The following is a 24,848-nucleotide window of genomic DNA, read 5'->3' as shown; positions in this document are numbered from 1 at the left end:
AGAGACAGAAACATCTGGAAACCGGCTCGTGCCACCAGCACAGCTTACCCGGGGGACACCACGATGGTAAGTACCATTCTAATATAAAATAACAAATGGAGAAAAGAGGGAAAGGGGGAGAGAAAAACATACCAAGCAAAAAAACATATTTTATTAACAACTTATGGGGGGCCGTGCGACCATGTGTCCCCCAGGCAATAGCCTGGGGGGCCCCTGACATGGTAGCACAAACCCCACAATACTCAATCAAAATGAAATAAAACATGACAACAGTTTCTTTGGATAAAAATGGCCACGGTGTTTATTAAGGGTAACCTAAGATAAAATAATTCGAAGAGAATAACCATAAATAATCGAATAAATAATAAAATATAAATATTTTGACCAATAAAAACCAAGTCCGCCCAGCATTAGCTGGGTGACAAACCCCACAAGCCATGACATTACCAAGACATGGCCCCCCCAAAACACCGCAGCCATTCTTCAATTAAATTCTGCAGGCCCAAATTGAAAATGTCGATACCCACATCAGAAAGATGTATACAATCATTTCTGAACAGCCCGTCTGTGAGGTCTTCAAGGTCACTGTGTCTATAAGAAAGACCACCGAGGACCGACATGTATTTAGACATGGCTCTATTAATCCTTTTACGGATTCGATTCAAAAACTTATAATTTCCAGAGGACCATAGCAGTCTTGGAATAATCTCTGAAAAGGAAATAGTAGCGTCAGGGAAAAGACATTTTATCAAGGCTATATCCCTTCTCATTTCCCAAAGTAAGTCCAAAGTCTTTCCTTTACCTAGGTCATTGCCTCCAGCATGGATGATAATTAAATTCGGATCCGGCCAATAAGAACTCAGTGATTTAACTAAAGAAAACACGTTTTTCCATTGCAAACCCCTTACCCCATGCCAAAAAACCGAAAAAACTAGCGGATCCATAGACAAATTTTCTGTATAGGACCTTCTCGCGGCTCTCTTCTGTGCCCAAAATATAAAAGAGTGGCCAAGGATCCAAACAACCAAACGCTTACCTGTGGATATATAATTACACTACTAACAAGTCTGGTCGAACATAAAGTTTAAATCTATTAGACTCCCACCTTCCAATTCTTTTTATAATCCCTTCATCAATTCCTAACTGTGCAGCTTCCGTAGCTGCACCTATTCTAAACGAATGGGAGGATATTTTTAAATGCTCCAACTTCAGGGACTTCAAACATTTCTTCAAAACAGAGTTAAACTGAAATCTGGACAGCTGATCCCCATTCTGATGAATCAGGAAAGCAACCCCAAGACTCGGCCTGATTGACAACCAATGTTTAACATTAGAAACTGGGCAAAGAACAGAACCCGAAAACTGATTAATTCTAACCAAACGACCTTTTCCTAATTGATCTGTCTTAGATTTTTTTTAACAATAACAAAACATGGTCAATTTTGCAACTAACATCCTGAAATGAAAGGCCCGGGACTGAAACTTTACTCTCTGCCACCAGTTCGCTTATTCTCAAGGCTGCAAAGAACATTAACACAAATGCTGTTCTAAACAAACACACTTCAAAATTACTAAAACAAACTAAATGTAACACATTGAATAATTTTAACAACAAATCTAATGAAATAGGCCTTCGTCTTTCCACAACCGGAGCTGACCTATGGTAACCTTTCAAAAGCTGCTTAACTGGGAAGAGCGAAGAAATAGCCGGACAACTGTTTAATTTAAGAAAGAAAGAGATGCCTGCCAGAGACTTAGAAATGGAGGCAAATGACAGCCTCCTACTAATCAGGCTACATACAAATTTTAAAACTAGACCTACCTCATTATGAAAGAAATTACAGTTCTCATTAACGCAGAAATTAACCCACTCCTTCCAAGCAGCTGAATAATCAGCCCATGTTCTTGGAGCCAAGGATCTCTGAATATTAACATAGATTAGTCCCAAATCAGATTCCATAAATGAGGAGGACACGGAATTCCACAAAGCTCCGCTTCTGGTGCCATCGTTCTGAACCTCCGCCACTGACAACGAGATAATGAATCTGCTATATCATTCTTTTTTCCTTCTATATAGCTAGCTTTCAACCAGATGTTCAACTTCAGACAACATAAAGTTAAATGTCTTAATATCTTAACTACTAATTCACATTTTGAAGATAATGTGTTAATTGCAAAGACCACACCTTTGTTATCCGTAAACAACAAAATTCTCCTATTCTTAAAATAATGGCCCCATACAACTATGGCTACCAAAACCGGAAATAATTCCAATAAGACAATATTTGAAGTAACTTTGCTTACACGCCAAGCACTGGGCCATAACTCAGCCGACCATTGACCATTAAAGAATGCCCCGTAGCCCATACTACCGGCTGCATCCGTAAATAAAGACAAAGAGTCAGAATCCTCAAAATTAAACTGCCAGCAACTGCGTCCATTAAATTTAGATAAAAATTCTAGCCATACAGCTAAATCTTCTTTTAGCTGAACCGTTAACCTAATATGGGACCTAGGTGACTTAAGACCCCTTGTTGAAAAATACAGTCGCTTTGAAAAAACTCTTCCCATAGGAATAACTCTAGAGGCAAAGCTCAACAACCCTAACAGTGACTGCATATCACGTAATGAACATTTCTTCCTAGCTAACATACTGACTAAAGAAACCCTTAACTTTAACAATTTTTCCTCTGGTAAACTAAATTCCATTCTCTCAGAATCTATTCTAATACCTAAAAATTCTAATGACCTACATGGAAACACAGTCTTCTCTTCAGCTAACGGAACACCAAAAAATTTCATAAACTCGACAAATTTTAACAATAAGGAATAACATAACTCAGAACTAGCATCACCTATAAACAAAAAGTCATCAAGATAGTGCAGAACACCTCCATCCGGAATTTGCTTCTGCACTACCCAATGTAAAAAGGATGAAAATGCCTCAAAATAGAAACAAGATAAAGAAAAACCCATTGGTAAACATTTGTCATAAAAATAATCACCTTCAAATTGAAAACCTAGAGAGTTGAAACCTGCAGGGTTAACTGGTAGTAAACGGAAAGCTGATTTGATATCAGCTTTTGCTAAAAAAGCATTTTGACCAAACTGTCTCAATAAAGAGACAGCCTGATCAAACGAAGCATAGTGTACTGTCGCTTTAGACTTGTCAGCATCATCGTTTAATGAAGCCTTAAACGGGTAAGAAAGGTGATGTATTAAACGGAATGAATTCAATTCCTTCTTAGGGACAATTCCTAAAGGTGAAAGTCTAAAGTTTGTAAACGGCGGATGTATAAAAGGACCAGCGATCCTGCCAGTTTCAAGCTCTTTCAGGATTTTCTGATGCACAATATCCTTATGCTGCTGGATGGATTTCAAATTATCCACCCAGCAACAACCAGATCCTTTGAAAGAAGGGATATCAAAACCAAACTTAAAACCGTTAAAAATTAAATTAGCTTTCTCCCTGTCTGGGAACATTTCTAGCCAAGGCGCCATTTTTATTAATTTCACTGGCGTCCATGCTTTTGGATAACTGTTCTTTGGAACTAGGGGGTTGAGACTGGTTTGCTCTTTTAAAACAGCGACACATTGGGTGCGAACCCCCACAAAAGGAACATTCATGTTTATACCGACAATTGTTCAACCATTTACACTGAGCTTCATTATAAGCAAAGCAAACTCCTTTCCTCAACGTATTCTGAGAACTAGGCTGCTGCTTGGGCACTGACCTTTGTGGAAGCATTAAACTAAGCCACAAACCAACATCCTTAGTGCCCCATTTTAATGAAGGGTACACTGCCATCTTCTGGCGAAACATTTCATCATAATTGTACCATGCTAAACCACCAAACTGGCGGTAAGCCTCAAGAATAATGTCTACATGCTGAAATAAATTACTAGAATTAATGAAAGACTTTTCCCCTAAAACTGAAGCATAGATACAGAACGCCTGTAGCCAGTTAAAGAAAGACTTAGGAGGAGAACGTTTTTTATCCTCATCTTTATCAGACTTACCATCCTGCTTGACAAGAGTCTCCTTCGCAGATGGTAATAAAGAAAATAAATCTATAAACTCGTTCCTCCAAATACGCTCCTTAATTGCTGGCTGTAAATGAAAACCTAATGGCGAAATATCGCAAGACATCACTTCCTTACAACAAGTTTCCGAAACACCAATTCCTTTCTCTAAAACAGGAATATTACTAAAACCAGCATTCTGTAAATGCTGACTACTATGCTTCCATACATCAGCGGGGGAACTAGCAGGAACAGCCGCCTCACTGACCAAATCAGCTAATAATTTTAAAATATCAAACATTACATTAGAATTGAGGGGAGGGGGGATGGGGTGGGACAGATAAGGGGTAGCTGGCATCTCACCACTCTGTTCCACCTGTCCTGGGTCGTGCACCGCTTCTGCTACCTCCTGCTGCGTGCCTGTAGATCCTGGGGAAACTTGCTGACAGGAAAGTTGACTCCTGGGACCTCTTCTTCTCCTTGATACTGGCGGGGGTGGGGAATAAGCCACCCTAGTCTTCCGGCTCCTCTTCCTCGGTTGCAGCTCTGAAGAAAAGTCCTGCGCCGCCTCTAAAACCAGTGAGGCCGGCGCTTCCGCTGTGTCCTCCACACCATCCTTGGAGCAGGAGGGGGTACCCGACCAACCTGTTGTCTCCCGTTCTCTGACTAAACTTCTGGCCAGCGGGTTAGCCAATTGCGCCGGCACTTGCTGCGCACTTCCGGCACTGTGCGCCACCTTCTTTGATGACACGGTCGGCCGCCTCCTCTCAAGCTCCGGCACCTGGAGCGAACGTCCGGAACTGCGCTCCACCCTCAGTGATGACTCTGCTGCAGACTTCATCCTCTTGGCTGCAGCTGATGACGGCACCTCGAGCGACGACCCAGCAGGAGACACTGCTTCCTCTATGTCGTCTTCCAGCCCAGCAAGTTCGCTTCTTCCCTCGACTTCCCTCAACGGCGCTGCTGCTAGGCATTGCCTCAGCCAGTTTTCTCCTCCTTCCGACTCCGCTCTTCTGATCAGCTCCATCAGCAGGACATCCATAGCGACGGTCCAATCTTCAAAAACTGGCTGCTTGACCACGATGAACTGCTCCTTTTATGTCCAATTTTCCCGCCTTTAGGATTTTATCAATGACCAATCAGCTGGCCTTCCACAAAACTGCCTGGAGATAGAATCTGCCAGAACCTGCTCATGCAATTGCACAGCTGACCTAGGTCCAATCAGCTGGGACCAACTCCAAACTGCCCAGAGACAGAAACATCTGGAAACCGGCTCGTGCCACCAGCACAGCTTACCCGGGGGACACCACGATGGTAAGTACCATTCTAATATAAAATAACAAATGGAGAAAAGAGGGAAAGGGGGAGAGAAAAACATACCAAGCAAAAAAACATATTTTATTAACAACTTATGGGGGGCCGTGCGACCATGTGTCCCCCAGGCAATAGCCTGGGGGGCCCCTGACATTCTTGGAAGTGTAGACACTATTGGATAGCTTGTGGGATCCTGATGGGAGTGGCGGGGGTCCCTTCGGGGGGAGCGGTCATTCCTCCCTCCACTTCTCGCTCTTCTATCCCCCTCCTTACTTTCTGCCTAGGTCTGTTTCTCTAGTGCATCTTGGGGAAATTCATTAGTATAATCTAGAGATGTAATATAATGTTACCTCATGAGAGGTTTGCAGTATGAGGTTCAAAGGCATACATCTTTATTTCTGTAAGAGGTTACACTTTCCTATATGTACTTGATGTATCTTGTATTCTGTAAATATGTGGCTGCTGGCCACGAAAATAAAGAATTAAAAAAAAAAAGGATCAATGCATAATGGTTGGTCATTTCTGAGGTGAATATTTGAACTTGAGGACACCGGTAGGCAAAAATAACAAAAAAATATTCCCTAACATTATTAAACCAAGCCGTGTGTGTACCAAAATATATGTTTGGAAAAATAATAATTTATTTGGGAGGCATAGTTGTATAGTTATATACATGCAATGTTTCTGGTTTTATACAAGGCATCTTTTTCTTAAATGGGTTGTTTAGGATTTGTTTAGGATGCTGTGTCTGATATGGCAGCTTAGCTCCATTCACTTGAATGCTGCAATACCAGACACAGCCTATGGATAAGGGTGGCGCTGTTTAAATCTGAGCCGCAATCTCCGTGAATTGCCACCACACAGTTTTGGCATTTTTTCCGCAACCAGCAAAATCACTCTCTTCCCTTATGTTTTTTTTTTGTCTGTAGGTATATAAATAACTGCCATGTAAGGCCTCGTTCATACCTGCGTCTGTGTTTTCATTGTTGTGCTCCACCAGAGCACAGAACAATGAAAATAGCGGAAGCGCCAGCCCTGTAGCATGACAGACTCCATCCTATCAGAACCCATTGACTTTAATGGGTTCCATCGGGTTTCCATCGGGTTTCCATAATGGTGTCCATCGTTTTACTGGAAACAATAGCGCAGCCTCCAACGCAGCTGTGAACGAGGCCTAAGTGGTGGTGCGGCGTAGTATTTGCTTCAGAAACCTCCTCGGTTCCTGGTTGTGTTAATTTCCAAACGACTTTCTTAAGAAACTCTCTTTTCTTATTATAATTATGGCTTTGATAGTAATTTACGGAAACAGGAAATAAGTGAGTCATGATTCATATGAAAGGCAGTTTTTGTCTTAATCCAACTATGAATGGGTGGCAGAGAAAGCATTTTTCGCTGTATTTTTTGCCCATGGCGCTCAATGGCCGCGGGCTGAAAACGCTGCGAATTGCAGGCACGTCAAAATCTGCATAAAAATTCCTGAAGGAATTTTGAGGCATATTTTTCTGCCTGCAAAAAAACTGTGTGAACAAGGCCTAAGGCTGGGTTCACACAGTGGCGGATTAAGTAGACCATGGGCCCTGGGCTGTTAACCAAACTTGGGCCCCCCTTCCTCACCGCCGCCCTGCCGCGCCGTAACTATTTTTGACACTACTTTTTTGGGCAAGCATTAACAGTGTTACGATTTCCCTTGTCACAGGGCTGTGTCCCTACATACTGACAGTATCACACTGTGCAGGGACACAACCTCCTGACAAGGGGAATTGTCTATCAGTCCTGGACTGCAGAAAGACTTTTTGTGAAATACAAGGATTCCTATAATAAACATGTCAGGAGAGGTGACAGATTCTCTATAAATCTAGTGACTCACAGGTGACGACGTCTCAGATTCTAGTAGTTTTTTTCCTCTTTTCTTCACCATCCGGTCCAGCGCTCATGACGACTTCTCCTGGCCATGACTCATTTCTGCAGAATTTGCCACTCAGACGTCTCCTCACTTTTCCAACATTTCCACACCTATAAACGAAAATAAAGTTATTATGGTGCCACATACTGTACCCCTAAATATAATAGCACCAAACACTGCGCGCCTGAATATAATACCACACACTGTAAAACACCACATACACACAGCCCCTGTAGATATTACACACCCCCATAGATATCGCCATACACAGCCCCCTCTATATATCACACATCCTCCCCGTAGAGAGCGTTACACACAGCCCCATATAGATAAACTTTATGAATAAAAATTGTAAAATAGCAAAAAAGGTGTGTATAAAAACGATAAAAAACGAACCCTGCATTGTCTACGGAAAAAACGTCGCAAAAATCACGTCGTTTTTATTTATTTTTTATAAAAATGTGTGTTTGGTGCAACTTTGTAATTACGTTTTATTAAAAAATATTTTCACTTTTTGAGATACAGCTGCTTTGTATCCTGTATCCGTCAGGTCAGCAGGACTGACAGGATCAGTGACACGCAGGATCCACCTCAAATCTATCACATCTAAGATTATAATTTAGCGCAGGGCCCGTTTCACTGATCCCGTCAGTCCTGCTGACCTGATGGATACAGGATACAAAGCAGCTGTATCTCAAAAAGTGAAAATATTTTTTAATAAAACGTAATTACAAAGTTGCACCAAACACACATTTTTATAAAAAAGAAATAAAAACGACGTGATTTTTGCGACGTTTTTTCCGTAGACAATGCAGGTTTCTTTTTTTTTAGTGTTTTTATACACACCTTTTTTGCTATTTTAGAATTTTTATTCATAAAGTTTAAAAATAATAGTAAAAAAATAAGCTTTTTTACGTTTCAGCTATTTTTTTGGGTAATAACATAGTTTTACCCTAAAATAGACCTTTTATTTGTAATCGTCATTGTTTACCGTAAATGTTAATATATTACATGTCTATATTAGGGTAATTGGGTCAGCGCTTGCGTTACAACAATGATTGGCGGGGGGGACGGACGGTTTATATTGGGGTGGGTATTTTATGTGTATTTATTATTTCATTTTTTTTGCACTTTACTTTCCTATTTTTTTATTACTGTGGTCTGTTCCTCAAAGGTCAAAAAAGACCTTTGGGGAACTTTATATATATTTTTTCTTTCTTTTACACCATGTTTTTCCCCTGTAACTGGAGCTGCACAGCAGCCCCAGTTACAGGGGAAATCAGCCCTCTCATAGTGACGATTGTCACTAATAGGGCTGTGCTGGGTCTAGTTAGACCCAGCAGCAGCCTGCCACTAACGGCACCCGGCGATCATGTGAACAGTCACATGATCACCGGGAGGAATAGAGACAGCGCCGCTGCTGCTGTCTCTATTCCTATACACAGCGTTCATTGAACGCTGTGTAAGAAGACATCGGAGAAGACAGAAGCAGCGAAAGCTGCTTCTGTCTTTTCCTCAGGGTCCCCGGCAGTCACTGACAGCCGGAGACCCGATCGCGCGGGCAGCAAGTTAAAACCCGAGCCGTAGAAAGTCTATGGCTCGGGTTTTAAGGACCCGTCCCTGACCGCTGGCCGTAAAAATACAGCCAGCGGTCGGGAACCAGTTGGGAAGGAGGATAAGCCTGCTGTACTGACCTCAGCGCCGGTGACCGACCGTCTTGCAGATTCGGAGTAACAGAACAGCCGTCCCTCGCTGTTCTGTTACTCAATGGCGGCGGCCCGCACTTGTCAGGGAGGCGTGTCCTACCCCTTTCCCGGCCAATTCCCTGCTCCTCCCCTCATCTTCGTTAGTTAGCAGCGCTAGCGCGCTGAATAAGTAACTTTGCAAGATGATGTGCGGTTCGGGCTGCCATGGGCCCCCTGGGAGCCTCGGGCCCCGGGCGGCCGCCCGAATCGCCCATATGATAATCCGCCACTGGGTTCACACGACCTATTTTCAGACGTAAACGAGGCGTATTATGCTACAATACGTCGGCAAACATCTGCCCATTCATTTGAATGGGTTTGCCGACGTACTGTGCCGACGACCTGTCATTTACGCGTCGTCGTTTGACAGCTGTCAAACGACGACGCGTAAATTGCCTCAGCAAAGAAGTGCAGGACACTTCTTTGCAACGTAATTTGAGCCGTTCTTCATTGAAGTCAATGAAGAGCAGCTCAAGATTACGGGCGTCGAAGACGCCTCGCATAATGCGAGGAGGAGCTTTTACGTCTGAAACGACGCAGCTGTTTCCATCGTTTTACTGGAAACAATAGCGCAGCCTCCAACGCAGCTGTGAACGAGGCCTAAGTGGTGGTGCGGCGTAGTATTTGCTTCAGAAACCTCCTCGGTTCCTGGTTGTGTTAATTTCCAAACGACTTTCTTAAGAAACTCTCTTTTCTTATTATAATTATGGCTTTGATAGTAATTTACGGAAACAGGAAATAAGTGAGTCATGATTCATATGAAAGGCAGTTTTTGTCTTAATCCAACTATAAATGGGTGGCAGAGAAAGCATTTTTCGCTGTATTTTTTGCCCATGGCGCTCAATGGCCGCGGGCTGAAAACGCTGCGAATTGCAGGCACGTCAAAATCTGCATAAAAATTCCTGAAGGAATTTTGAGGCATATTTTTCTGCCTGCAAAAAAACTGTGTGAACAAGGCCTAAGGCTGGGTTCACACGACCTATTTTCAGACGTAAACGAGGCGTATTATGCTACAATACGTCGGCAAACATCTGCCCATTCATTTGAATGGGTTTGCCGACGTACTGTGCCGACGACCTGTCATTTACGCGTCGTCGTTTGACAGCTGTCAAACGACGACGCGTAAATTGCCTCAGCAAAGAAGTGCAGGACACTTCTTTGCAACGTAATTTGAGCCGTTCTTCATTGAAGTCAATGAAGAGCAGCTCAAGATTACGGGCGTCGAAGACGCCTCGCATAATGCGAGGAGGAGCTTTTACGTCTGAAACGACGCAGCTGTTTTCTCCTGAAAACAGTCTGTCTTTTCAGACGTAAAATACACTAAGGGTATGTTCACACACACTATTTACGGACGTATTTCGGGCGTTTTAGCCCCGAATTACGTCCGAAAATGCGCCTCAATAGCGTCGGCAAACATCTGCCCATTCATTTGAATGGGTCTTACGATGTTCTGTTCAGAAGGTCATTTTTTTTACGCCCCGCTGTCAAAAGGCGGGGTGTAAAAAAGACGCCTGCGTCAAAGAAGTACCTGTCACTTCTTGGGACGTAATTGGAGCAGTTATTCATTGCCTCCAATGAAAAGCAGCTCCAGTTACGTCCGTATTGGACGCGGCGTTCAAGCGCCTGCACATGCCGTTACGGCTCAAATGACGGGGCTGTTTTCTCCTGAAAACAGCCCCGTAATTTCAGCCGTTACGGACGCTGTAGTGTGAACATACACTTATCGTGTGCACATACCCGTAGCATGTCACTTCTTGAGGCGTTTTTTGGAGCTGATTTTCCATTGAACACTATGAAAAACACCTCAAAAAACGCCTCAAAAAACGTCTGAAAAGAAGCCTCAAAAGAAGCTCCAAATTTCATTCCCGTATGTTCACACGCTGAGCCAAAAACGTCTGAAAATACGGAGCTGTTTTCAAGGGAAAACAGCACCTGATTTTCAGACGTTTTTTGAGCAACTCACGTTTTTCGCGCCGCTTTTTCGGCCGTTTTTGGAGCTGTTTTCAATAGAGTCTATGAGAAAACGGCTCAAAAAACGTCCCAAGAAGTTTCCTGCACTTCTTTTGACGAGGCTGTAATTTTACGCGTCGTCTTTTGACAGCTGTCAAACGACAACGCGTAAATTACAGGTCGTCGGCACAGTACGTCGGCAAACCCATTCAAATGAATGGGCAGATGTTTGCCGACATATTGGAGCCGTATTTTCAGGCGTAAATCGAGGCATAATACGCCTCGTTTACGCCTGAAAATAGGTCGTGTGAACCCAGCCTGAGCTTCAAAAACGCCTGAAAATCAGAGGCTGTTTTCTCTGAAAACAGCTCCGTATTTTTCAGACGTTTTTTGTTAAGCGTGTGAACATACCCTGATGGTATTGTAAAAAGGGCAGCAGGATGGGAAGTTTGTGTAGCGGGTGAGGAGGGTGCTGGATAAGCGAGGAACCAAAGATGACGTCCGGGAAAGCCGGCCGTCAAAAAATAGGACATGCTCTATTTTCGCCCGGGTACCCGGCCGCCCGGCTCCCATAGAAGTCTATGGGGCCGGGTAATACCCGGCCATCACCGGAATGTGTCCCGAGTGATGGCCGGGTTTTCCGTGGCTTGCGCTCTGTCTCCTCCTCCTCACAGTGCAGAGTGCATGTGAGGAGGAGGAGTTGATGCCATTCGGACGAATGGCATCGCTGTACACTGTGTGGCAGGGCCGGGGTGTGCAGCAGGTCGAAGGGAGCGCTGCGCTGGCTCCCTTCCCCTGCTTGTTTTAAAAGCGCCCTGGCCCGGCGACACCTTCGATGGCGCTGCTAGCAGCTGCTGCGGCTGCTACTACTGTAGCGACGCCACTATAGCAGAGCGGGGAGGTATCTCCCCGCTCTGCTATGTGCTAGCCCCACTTTAGCTCCTTGAAGGAGCGGAATCCCCGTGTTTTCGGGGATTCCGCTCCTGGACAGAGCGCTTGATGTCTCTGTCCATATCTGGGCAGTGACATCAGGGCAAACTCCTGAAGCGGAATCCCCGAACACATGGGGATTCCCCTTCAGGAGTTGCCGCTGATGTCACTGTCCAGATCTGCCCGGCCCGGAACGGATGCATAACTTTATGCAAACCGGCCGGGCAAAATGGCCGATTTTACCGGCCGGCACTCGGGCTCGGGCGGGACCCGGTCGTGTGAATCCCGCCTTATTATTACTGCATAGTGGAATTACATGGTGACTGTATTATTTAGAGGTTTACTATCATACGGAGATTAGTTTTCGTGATAGGGCAAAATATTTCTCTAAGGATACATTATTTATTTACTTCATTATAAAGTAATATCCAAGGACAGTTTACTGCTGAGCTGCTGCAATTAAGTCCTTATTCACACGAACGTGTCCTTTTTGAACGCTCGAAAAACGCTGCGCAAAACTTCCGTGTGGCATCTGTATATGGTGCGTGCCTGCACGATTTCCGCGCATACGGCAGCGTGATGACACTGTTTTTATGTTTACAAACGTAAAAGCAGGAGGTCCTTTTCTTGTTTCATTCATTTATTTTACTACTGTAGCGCGAATCACGCGCATATGTCCAAGTATAGGACATGTCGTGAGTTTTACGCAGCGCACATACACGGTGAAAATCACGGACTGTCTGATCGGCCTCATTCACTTACATAGGTCCGTGCGACGCGCATGATTTTCACGCGCGTAGCATGGGCGTAATATACGTTCATGTGAATAAGGCCAAAATCTAAGCCCATGGTGTTATAAAAGTTGTTTTATGTATGTATATGTGTATATATATATATATATATATATATATATATATATATATATGCAACCGGAACCTCAATTTACGCAAGTTATATTTTTGCATTTATGTGTACTACCCTTAGGGCTTATTTAGATGAACGTGTGCGTTTTGCGCACGTTGCAGCTCCGTGTGTCATCAGTGTTTGGTGCGTGTCTGCGTTATTTTTGCGCGTATGGCATCCTTATGTCACGCGGTTTTGACGTTTACAAAATGAAATGAAGGAGGTGGTTTTCTTTTTCCCATCATTTCTTGAGCAACTGTTGTGCGAATCACGCACCGCACACGGATGTGCGTCCGTGTGCTGTCCGTGATTTTCACGCACCCATTGACTTCAATGGGTGCGTGATGCGCTAAAAGCGCTCAAGTATAGGACATGCAGTGAGTTTCACGCAGCGGACACGCGCTGCGTGAAAAACACGGAATATCTGAATGGCCCCATTGACTTGCACAGGTACGTGAGACGTGCGTGATTTTCACGCGCGTATCACAGACGTGAAATACGCTCGTGTAAATAAGGCCTTACCGACATTACAGCCCTGCCACTATTTTTTTAGTGCCAGGGCTATCATGTCAAGCTTGATAAAGACCCATTTATGGGTTGAAATGTTGTAAGTGTTTTTATGCTTGGTGAATAAATCAAATACACTTCATTGGATTATCTCGAGTGCTGCAGTTCCTTTCTTCGATTTCCAAACAATAAAGTTAACATGTAATTTAAACCACAAGGTGAACGGCGTAAAAAAAAAAAAACAACACAAAAAGCTATGGCGGAATTGCTATTTTTTTCCATTGCCCCCCAAAACTGTAATAATAAAAGTTAATCAATAAGTCCCATGAAAAGTGTTTTTATTGTGCAAAAGTCGTAAAACATAAAAAGCCTCTACATATGTGGTATCGCCGTAATCGTACCGACCCATAGAATAAAAGTAACATGTTATTTACACCGCACGGTGAACGGCGTACATTTTAAATGCATAGAACAATGGCGCAATTGCTGTTTATTTTTCTATTCCCCCAAAAATAAGTTAATAACAGTTAATAAAAATGTTACATATATATATAGATAAGATAGATAAATACTTTATTTATCCCCAAGGGGAAATTGGTTTACAATTGTAACTCCCATTCTCAGTACATATTATACAACACAATACAACGACAACATATAATAAAATATATATTAAAAAGGCATCATGACACACTATAAAGACATATTATAAAGTGCAATAGCTTTTGGCATAAAAGATCTTTTAAATCGTTCTTTCCTACAACGAAATTGTAGCAATCGATCATTAAAACAGCTTTGTTTATCGGTTAAAATGCTATGTAACGGATGCAACTCCTCTACTTTAATTGCACTAATCTTCCTTAATAACCTTTTATTTTATACCTCCTCAAATAACGGCACCTCCCTAAGGGTAATTGACGGACGTATTTCGGCCGCAAGTCCCGGACCGAACACAGTGCAGGGAGCCGGGCTCCTAGCATCATACTTATGTACGACGCTAGGAGTCCCTGCCTCTCCATGGAACTACTGTCCCGTACTGAAAACATGATTACAGTACGGGACAGTTGTCCTGCAGCGAGGCAGGGACTCCTAGCGTCGTACATAAGTATGATGCTAGGAGCCCGGCTCCCTGCACTGTGTTCGGTCCGGGACTTGCGGCCGAAATACGTCCGTCAATTACGGACGTTATTAGTGTGTGTGCACATACCCTAACCATGATCGCTTTTCCCTTTTTGATCACCTTATTCAATTCATTATTTTCTGCTTCTCTGATATTACCTCCCCAACAAACAGCACCATAAAATACAACGCTAGCGACCACAGAGTTATAAAACATTAATATCATTTTATCACACACATTAAACTAGCGCAAATTACGTAAAAAATACAACCGGCTCATTGCCTTTTTGTAGACCTTTTCTGTATTCTCGATCCAATTCAAATTCTGGTCCAAATATCTGTACGATCTGACTCTCTCCACTTCCTGATTCAGAATAAACACCGGCGCCACTATCTCTTTTTTTCTGCGTAAATCAATAATCATTTATTTTGTTTTCCCAATATTTAATTTCAACCCATTATCCACACTCCATTTAACAAATTCAGATATCACATCCCTATATTCTTTATCACAGCCCCCCTTTACTGCCCCCATAATTACGGAATCATTAGAGAATTTCTGAAGATGACAACTTCCAGTATTGTGCCTAAAATCTGCCGTATATAGCGCAAATAAAAATGGTGATAACACGGTCCCCTGTGGTGCTCCAATATCACTTATTTCTATCCTCGATGTACATTCCCCACTCTGCACGCACTGGGGGCGTCCCCTTAAATAATCAAATATCCAGTTAGACACTCCCCAAAAAGGTGCCACTAAAAAAATACAACTAATCCTGCAAAAAAAAAAGTTCTCATACAGCTATGTCGACAGGAAAATAAAAAAGTTAGAGCTCTTTAAATGCGATGATGGAAAAACAAAAAAAATTATGCTTATTAAGGCCAAAAATAGGCTGTTCACTGAGGGGTTAAACATCTGCTGGGCACTGGGGCTGCTACGATTTCCATATTATGGATTTATAATAATAATGTGCAAATGGAGGCTTCTTCTCCTAGATTATCTGAAATCTTCAAGCAAAAGAATTGTCATCATACGCCAACGCATGCCGTATTATAGAGGTATTCTCTAGAAGCATTACTTTTAGGGTATGTTCACACAAGGTCATACGTCCGTAATTGACGGACATATTTCGGCCGCAAGTACCGGACCGAACACAGTGCAGGGAGCCGGGCTCCTAGCATCATAGTTATGTACGACACTAGGAGTCCCTGCCTCGCTGCAGGACATCTGTCCCGTACTGTAATCATGTTTTCAGTACGGGACAGTATTTCCACGGAGAGGCAGGGACTCCTAGCGTCGTACATAAGTATGATGCTAGGAGCCCGGCTCCCTGCACTGTGTTCGGTCCAGGACTTGCGGCCGAAATACGTCCGTCAATTACGGACGTAATGACCTCGTGTGAACATACCCTTAGGGCAGAATACATCGCTTCACTAAAGAACCATGCAGCAGCACACAGTGTCCCTACAGGTCCGTAATATGTTCCTGTGGGGACGGCGTGTGCCACCATACAGGGTCTTTGCACATAGCTTTGCCCTGTACATGAACACTTAAAGGCTGTGTTCACACAGAGTTTTTTGACGCAGAAACTGCGCCAAAAAACTCCTCAAAAACCGCCCGAAAATGCCTCCCATTGATTTCAGTGGGAGTTGGACGAGTTTTTTTTGCCGCGAGAAAAAAAAAAGCGTGTCGCGGTAAAAAGAAGCGTCATGACCCATCCGTTTCCGCCTCCAAAACCCCATTTCAATCAGTCAGAAAGAGGAAAAAAAAACCTCGACGAGTGTTTTGACGAGTTTTTGTCAAACCACTGTGCAAAAACCTACTGGAGCAAAAAACTCAGTGTGAACACAACCTACAGAGCTAGTTTCTGAACGTTTTTTCATGCATTTTTTGCCCACGGCCCTTGCATTAGCTTCAACGGCCATGGGCAAAAAAACGCAGCGGAAAAAAAAGCATTAAAACAACGCTGGCAGTTCCAAATTTTGAGGCAGAATTTTTTTATGCCTACAAAAACTCTGTGTGACCAGGACCTTATTCCTAGTTCACATTGCGTTTTTTGTCAGAAAAAATCTGCCTCAAGCCTTCCTTCCGGACTTTTGAGGCAGATTTTGAAATGCACACTGTTTTTGAGGCAGTTTTGCAGGCATTTTTTTAGACACATTTTTGCTACTGTAAAAACTGCGGGTGATTTATTTATTTATTATTTTTTTTCTCCCACCTCCCATTGATTTCAATGGAGGTTCAGATGCGGAATCCACTCCAAGATAAGGCATGAGACAAGCGGACAAAAAACTGCCAGTAATAAGAACCCACCTCATCGAAATCAATGGACGGAGATTTGGGGCATTAATCAACGCCAATATTGCCTTAGGCCCACACAGTTTTTTGCAGGCAGAAAAAATCTGCCTCCGAATTCCTTCAGGAATTTTGAGGCAGATTTTGAACTGCCTGCATGTCTCTGCGTCAATATCAGCGCCAGAAAACTCTGTGTGAACTGACCCTAAAGGTTATTATTTTCCTACCTTGTGCTTACAGAAGAGATAATGGATATCCTCAGGGCTAATGTAAACACAGCTCAACTGTGACAGATGCCAAACAATTTGAGTTTATAAACCATCAGGTTCTGGAATTTTACTACATAATGATCTCATGCTTCTCCATAAAGGATGATATTTGTCCATCTTATGCCAAGGGTCACTGGAAAGTTGGCATGTGTCCTACCAGGGTATTATACACGGTCGAATCACATTATTCTGACCACCTCCTACTATCGACGTCGGCAGCGTGTAGCCCATGAAGGAAGTGATGTGTCGTGGGCTTGGTGGGTATATAAAGTGTGTGATAGGCTGTCTGAACACATATCACTCGTTGTTGCCATGGGTAAAAGGGGCGATTTATCAGAGTTTAAAAAAGGGATGATTATTGACTTTCGGGCCAAGGGTGGCAGAATTTTTTAAACACCGCAGTTTGTGAACTGTTCGCGTGCTGCTGTGGTGGAAGTGTATCATGCGTGGACAAAACTGCGGAGCACCACGTGCCATTGATGTGAGAGGTGAACGTCGGCTACGAAGGTGCGCGACGGCCGGACGACACGATACAGTGGAGCAGCTCACCATGGAAATCAACCAGGGGGCTATCAGACGTGCGTCTAAAAGAACAGTTCAGTGAACTCTACTGCGTATGGGGCTCCGAATCAGACGGATGGTCTAACAAAGATGCATTGGGAAAAAAGGCTTAAATTTGCACGGCAGTATCGGAATTGGACCACCGATGATTGGCAAAGGGTTGCCGTTGGCGTGTCAGGCGAGAAACATCAGAGAACATACACCCTGCAACCATTGCTGGAAGAACACAAGCTGGTGGCGGCAGCGTTATGGTCTGGGGAATTTTTCATGGCGTTCTCTGGGCCACTCATCCATGTGGGGGGTAATCAACCGATTTGGGTATGAATCCATTGTTGCAGATCACGTCCCCTCATACATGTTGTTTGTCTTCCCTGGGGCAGATGGAATCTTCGAGCAAGACAAGGCGACATGTCACACGGCTAGAAATGCCCGACAGTGGTTGGAAGAGCACGACCAAGACTTCCAAGTACTTCCCTGGTCCCCTAATTCACCAGACTTGAACCCAATTGAGCATCTGTGGTACTGCGATCGTCTTGTTCGCTCTATGGATCCTCCCCCACGCACCCTCCAGCAAATGTGGCATACACTGCAGTCAGCACGGCTCCAGATACCTAAGACCACCGACCAGCACCTTATTGAGTCACTCCCAGCCCGTCTAGCTGCTGTCCGTGCTGCACACGGCGGTTACTCTGGATATTAGCTGGGGGTGATAATAATGGGACTCGACTGCGTATATTCTCACAGATACTAGAATGTATTTATCTAGCATGTCTCTACTATCTCTTCTGAATAGTATCTAAAAGTATAAGAAGAAAATATTTATACAAGTGAATCAGCATAGCAGAGTAGCTGCGGTTTACTGCTTATCTTTATGCCAAGTGTTATGTTCTGTTTCCAACAATACAGAAACAGTTCTCTCACTATGTCCACACTCAGTAGCAAAATACGTCTGAAATTACGGAGCTGTTTTCAAGTGAAAACAGCTCCTGATTTTCAGACGTTTTTGTAACTACTTGCGGTTTTTCGCAGTGTATTTTACAGACATTATTGGAGCTCTTTTTCAATGGAGTCAATGAAAAACGCCTCCAAAAACGTCCCAAGAAGTGTCCTGCACTTCTTTGACGCGGGCGTGTTTTTACGCGCCCTCTTTTGACAGCGACGCGTACAATTACACCTGGGAACAGAACATCGTAAAACCCATTGAAAGCAATGGGCAGATGTTTGTAGGCGTAATGGAGCTGTTTTTTCAGGCGTAATTCGAGGTGTAAAAGGCCCGAATTACGTCTGAAAACAGTGCGTGTGAACATACCCTGACACTTCAAAAGCAGCAACTCATCCTTGTGATTACGTCCACAATGAGTCACAATTCTCAAGAAACCCTGTGTCTTAAAGTATTCCCCCACACTTTTCAGAGGAGCCATGAGAACTTGCTGGCGTTCTGTCTTCATGTACACAATAGCTCAGAGCACTGTGTTCTTTTCCCAGACTGACGTGATTCTGCCATTATAATCTGCAATGATGATCAAAAAACGAGAGTGATTGTGTTTTATAGGAAAACAAAAATTATTTCATTTTATTTTACCTGTTTCGATGTGATTGTGACCTCATAGGACACGGTGTTCCTCATGGCAGTCAAATCATATGAAAATAGATCAGCAGCCTATTTTGTGTATAAAGTGCACCGCCCACCCCCACCTGATAGAAACACAAGGTCCTCATGTGTCCCGACAGTGTCTAGGAAATTTACCATTGCCTTGTATATAAAAGTAATTCATACATCGGATTTGTTACAGAAATGTTCTTACTGTCCTATTCATCTGAATGGGGCTTGTACATTCTGCAGACACCATCCCATTCATATGTATGCAGTGGCATAGCTATGGGGTCGCAGCGGTCGCATTTGCGACCAGGCCCCTAAGCCAGGGGACCCACAGGCCCCCGTTGCCACACAGAGCTAACCGGGATAATAAATTATTTATTCGCCGTGACGCTGGCCCGTGACCTGTCCCTGCACTCAAGGCTGCCTAGAAATGGATGGGCAGGGTTCCTAGACGTGATGGCCACCCTCTCCTCTCTCCACCGTAAACACAGATGGCACAATACAATACATCAGCGTTTAAACCCCTGGGGGATCATTTGAAGACATCTGGGGGAATCACGAGCCACTGACCGATGTCCCAGTTCCAACTGTATCTGCGTCCTTAAGCCAGCCATAGGCGCGCACAGGGGTATGGTGGTGTTGGCAGTGGCGGATTAAGTAGACCATGGGCCCTGGGCTGTTACCCAAACTTGGGCCCCCCTTCCTCACCGCCGCCCTGCCGCGCCGTAACTATTTTTAACACTACCTTTTTGGGCAAGCATTAACAGTGTTACGATTTCCCTTGTCACAGCGCGGTGTCCCTACATACTGAGAGTATCACACTGTGCAGGGACACAACCTCCTGACAAGGGGAATTGTCTATCAGTCCTGGACTGCAGAAAGACTTTTTGTTAAATACAAGGATTCCTATAATAAACATGTCAGGAAAGGTGACAGATTCTCTTTAAATCTAGTGACTCACAGGTTACGACGTCTCAGATTCTAGTAGTTTTTTTACTCTTTTCTTCTCCATCCGGTCCAGCGCTCATGACGACTTCTCCCGGCCATGACTCATTTCTGCAGAATTTGCCACTCAGACGTCTCCTCACTTTTCCAACATTTCCACACCTATAAACGAAAATAAAGTTATCATGGTGCCACATACTGTGCCCCTAAATATAATAGCACCAAACACTGCATATAATAATACCACACACTGTAAAACACCACATACACACAGCCCCCTGTACATAGTGCCACACACAGCCCCTGTAGATATTACACACCCCCATAGATATCGCCATACACAGCCCCCTCTATATATCACACATCCCCCTCGTAGAGAGCGTTACACACAGCCCCCTATAGATAGTGCCGTACAGCCCCCCTGTAGAGAGCGCCACACAGCCCTCCCCCTCTTGTAAATAGCACCAAAAAGCCCCCCCTATAAAGAGCGCCACACACATACCACTGTGGATAGCACTACACAGCCCCCCTTGTATATAGTGCCACACAGCTCTCCCCCTTGTATATAGTGCCACACAGCGCTCCCCCTTGTATATAGTGCCTCACAGCGCTCCCCCTTGTATATAGTGCCTCACAGCGCTCCCCCTTGTATATAGTGCCTCCCAGCGCTCCCACTTGTATATAGTGCCTCACAGCGCTCCCCCTTGTATATAGTACCTCACAGCGCTCACTCTTGTATATAGTGCCTCACAGCGCTCCCCCTTGTATATAGTGCCTCACAGCGCTCCCCCTTGTATATAGTGCCACACAGCGCTCCCCCTTGTATATAGTGCCACAAGGTTATGTACACATTTAAAAACTTTATATTATAATTATATATATATATATATATATATATATATATATATATATATATATATATATATATATATAGTGTATGTGTGTGTATCAGTGTGATTTATGAAAAAATATTTTTACTTTTTGAGATACAGCTGCTTTGTATCCTGTATCCGTCAGGTCAGCAGGACTGACAGGATCAGTGACACGCAGGATCCACCTCAAATCTATCACATTTAAGATTATAATTTAGCGCAGGGCCCGTTTCACTGATCCCGTCAGTCCTGCTGACCTGACGGATACAGGATACAAAGCAGCTGTATCTCAAAAAGTTAAAATATTTTTTAATAAAACGTAATTACAAAGTTGCCCCAAACACACATTTTTATTAAAAAAAAATAAAACCGACGTGATTTTTGCGACGTTTTTTCCGTAGATAATGCAGGTTTCGTTTTTTATCGTTTTTATACACACCTTTTTTGCTATTTTAGAATTTTTATTCATAAAGTTTGAAAATAATAGTAAAAAAATAAGCTTTTTTACGTTTCAGCTATTTTTTTTTTTGTTAATAACATAGTTTTACCCTAAAATAGACCTTTTATTTGTAATCGTCATTGTCTACCGTAAATTTTAATATATTACATGTCTATATTAGGGTAATTGGGTCAGCGCTAGCGTTACAACAATGATTGGCGGGGGGGGGAGGGCGACGTTTTTATTGGGGTGGGTATTTTATGTGTATTTATTATTACATTTTTTTTTGCACTTTACTTTATTATTTTTTATTACTATGGTCTGTCTCCCAAAGGTCAAAAAAGACCTTTGGGGAACTTTATATATTTTTTTTCTTTGTTACACCATCTTTTCCACTGTAACTGGAGCTGCACAGCAGCCCCAGTTACAGGGGAAATCAGCCCTCTCATAGTGACGATTGTCACTAATAGGGCTGTGCTGGGTCTAGTAAGACCCAGCAACAGTCTGCCACTAACGGCACCCGGCGATCATGTGACCAGTCACATGATCACCGGGAGGAATAGAGACAGCGCCGCTGCTGCTGTCTCTATTCCTTTACACAGCGTTCATTGAGCGCTGTGTAAAAGAGATCAGAGAAGACAGAAGCAGCGAAAGCTGCTCCTATCTTCTCCTCAGGGTCCCCGGCAGTCACTGACAGCCGGAGACCCGACATTCAGCTGCCCGATCGCGCGGGCAGCAAGTTAAAACCCGAGCCGTAGAAAGTCTATGGCTCGGGTTTTAAGGACCCGTCCCTGACCGCTGGCCGTAAAAATACAGCCAGCGGTCAGGAACCAGTTGGGCAGGAGGATAAGCCTATACTGACCTCAGCGCCGGTGACCGCCCGCCCGGCTCTTCTCCCTCCTGCTGCTTTGGAGTAACAGAACAGCCGTCCGTCGCTGTTCTGTTACTCAATGGCGGCGGCCCGCACTTGTCAGGGAGGCGTGTCCTACCCCTTTCCCGGCCAATTCCCTGCTCCTCTTCATCTTCGGCACTTAGCAGCGCTAGCGCGCTGAATAGATTTTTGCAGATGATGTGCGGTTCGGGCTGCCATGGGCCCCCTGGGAGCCTCGGGCCCCGGGCGGCCGCCCGAAACGCCCATATGATAATCCGCCACTGGGTGTTGGGGAGGGGTAGGGGGGTCCAAGCTGAATTTTTGCACCAGGGCCCATGAGCCTTTAGCTACGTCCTTGTATGTATGGAACAGATTTTCAATTTCTGCGACAAATCTGCCACGTGTGAATTCACCCTAGCTGTCCATAGACCGATCTCATCAATAATGAGGGGTCAGAATGATAATTGGTGTATCTATGGGGATGAAAAGATCAGCTCCAGTGGATGGAAATCTAAAATCTCTAGTAGTTATTGACATTGTTGTACTATTTAACAATTCAGAACCTAAATCTATGGTCCGATCATATCCCTTCAATTACATTCGCATGCATAAAGAAGTATGAAAAAAAAATTGTGGCATGTTCCATCACATGCAGTATTATGGAGGTATTCTCTAGAAGCATTGTTTCTAGGGCAGAATATGGTCCAATACGGTAGCACACAAAGTTCAAATGGCTTTATAATGTGAAACGGAAGAGACTCAAAGTGCCGTCGTACGTGTACAATGGGTTTGCTGTGTGCATGAGCCCTAATGGTGAATGTTTTAGTACTTCCATTTAACCCACAGAATGTGAACAATCCTTATTCATGTCTACCTAAAAAACTAAAAGACATTTCCTTGATCTCGTGAAACACTTTGGAGATAGATGCTGAATAGTCGATATAGAGTTTATGTCAGGTCAGGAAAAAGTTTAGGTTCTGACATGGTAACTACATACCTACCATCCAGAGGGACAATCCCGGACTCCGGGTGGTGACCCACTGTCCCGGGAGGCCGATGGCATCTGCATCTTTAGGACATTGATACAGTTGAATGCAATTGTGGAGCAGGGAGCCGTCAGCTCCCTGCTCCATCATTCACCATATGCAGACAGGTGCGATGCAGTGATATCATCGCACCTGTCTGCGCTGAGCCACACAGAGCACAGCCTGGTGGAGACCTGCAGAGTAATCTCCAATCGTCGTGGGAACAGGGATGGGTGAGTATTAATTTTATTATTTTTGTTAGGTACTATGGGGGCATTATGCTGTGTGGGGGCAGCTATGAGTGAATTACACGGTGTGGGGGCATTATACTTTGTGGGGGCAGCTATGGGGGCATTATACTTTGTGGGGGCTGTTATGGGGGCATTATACTGTGTGGGGGCAGCTATGGAGGCATTATACTGTGTGTGGGCAGCTATGGGGGCATTATACTCAGTTATGGGCACTATGAGGCATTATACTGTGTGTGGGAGGCACTATAGGGACATTATACTGTAGGGAGGCACTATGGGAGCATAATACTGTGGGCTGAACTAGGTGTGTATGGGCGGGGTTAGAGGCGTGGCTTAACGGAAAAAACGTATGTAATCTGACAAAAAAAAATTTATGAAGCGATGCTTTTACAGAGAACAACTACATACATATGGCACCTGACATAGCCAGAGCCGTATTTACAGCTGACACTGCCCTGGGCATTAAGCCTGAATACGTCCCCATTAAAGGCCCATTTACACTTATTACTAATTATCTTCATGATTCTGAGGAAATCCCGTTCAGGGATGAAACGCGTCAGCTGACGTAATTAACAGGGCAGGTAGTGACGTCTAAACCCTGCCCTGGGAATCCCTGTCCAATGTTGGAGACACCTCGTGGAAAGAGACATACCATAGAATTTTAAACTTACCTGACTGCCCACGTGCGGTCCTGCCTTGTCGGGTCCTGTGTCTCTCGGAGTGCAGTGGTGAATGCCCACGTATATCGAGGAGGAGAGCATCGGTTGATGTGATGGTGGAGATTTGGAGGCCTTAAATGAAACACATGGCCATATAAGTGAATATTACCTTGGTGAAGATTTTCAATTCCACCTGCTGGGCTGATTGCCCCTACGTATGGTTTCCTGGCTCTCGCTGGATGTTTAAGGTAAAAACCTATAAGAGCTATAAAAGTGCCCTGCTCTAAAATTCAAGATTGCGAGGGCTACATACTGACCCAAAGGGTCTATGAATAGACTACCTATCACTATAAGATCTCTATAAAAACCAAGGATCTGTTCATAGAAAGAGAGAAAAAAACACGCTGAAAAATGTATCCCCTGAATATAAGAGGGCTATTTTCCTATGTTGAGAACTATATTGTATAAAAAGATTCTCTCCAAAACATCATTACCAACCACTTGAAATAGGAACTCTGGCCACTATTTGGATCAAACAATATATATGGTTGAAAACCGCAAGTGTGAACACAACCCAGCGGTTTTCTTTTGTAATGTTTTTCTTTTCAAAGCCTTGTAAAAAAATATATATAATGAATGTTATTTATCCATTAGGGGATTTGACTT

General features: G+C 43.9%; 1 protein-coding gene and 1 long non-coding RNA gene across 3 annotated transcripts in view; both read right to left on the bottom strand.

Annotated features, from left to right (window-relative positions):
- Nucleotides 1-9,016, bottom strand: part of LOC142661277 (uncharacterized) — a 201,637-nt gene extending 192,621 nt beyond the window's left edge. Inside the window, exons 1-2 of the long non-coding RNA XR_012850685.1 lie at nucleotides 8,935-9,016; nucleotides 7,205-7,350 (exon numbers count right to left, since the gene is read on the bottom strand). This is a non-coding gene — a long non-coding RNA (uncharacterized LOC142661277). The remainder of the gene's footprint in view (nucleotides 1-7,204; nucleotides 7,351-8,934) is intronic.
- LOC142661273 (uncharacterized) lies at nucleotides 406-5,406 on the bottom strand. Of its 2 annotated transcripts, XM_075838670.1 has the most exons (3): nucleotides 4,387-5,405; nucleotides 1,823-2,025; nucleotides 406-1,036 (listed from the first exon to the last, which is right to left on the bottom strand). In XM_075838670.1, the coding sequence occupies exons 1-3, from the start codon at nucleotides 5,063-5,065 to the stop codon at nucleotides 932-934; spliced, it is 987 nt and encodes a 328-aa protein (XP_075694785.1). In that variant the 5' UTR covers nucleotides 5,066-5,405; the 3' UTR covers nucleotides 406-931. The 2 variants fall into 2 exon arrangements, with proteins under 2 accessions (XP_075694785.1, XP_075694784.1); XM_075838669.1 differs by lacking the exon at nucleotides 1,823-2,025 and having other exon boundaries at nucleotides 410-1,036; nucleotides 4,387-5,406.
- Nucleotides 9,017-24,848: the final 15,832 nt, after the last annotated feature.

The sequence above is a fragment of the Rhinoderma darwinii genome, chromosome 9 (genome assembly GCF_050947455.1).
Source record: "Rhinoderma darwinii isolate aRhiDar2 chromosome 9, aRhiDar2.hap1, whole genome shotgun sequence".
Classification (NCBI taxonomy): domain Eukaryota; kingdom Metazoa; phylum Chordata; class Amphibia; order Anura; family Rhinodermatidae; genus Rhinoderma; species Rhinoderma darwinii.
This window is presented reverse-complemented; position numbering and strand designations above follow the sequence as displayed.

Bases quoted from the DNA above. Each gene is read 5' to 3' on its own strand.
- LOC142661273 (XM_075838669.1), bottom strand. From the start codon at position 5,065: ATGGATGTCCTGCTGATGGAGCTGATCAGAAGAGCGGAGTCGGAAGGA. The intron at 1,037-4,386 runs GTGAGATGCCAG...ATATATCCACAG, and splicing joins AGGACAGGTGGAACAGAGTG to GTAAGCGTTTGGTTGTTTGG.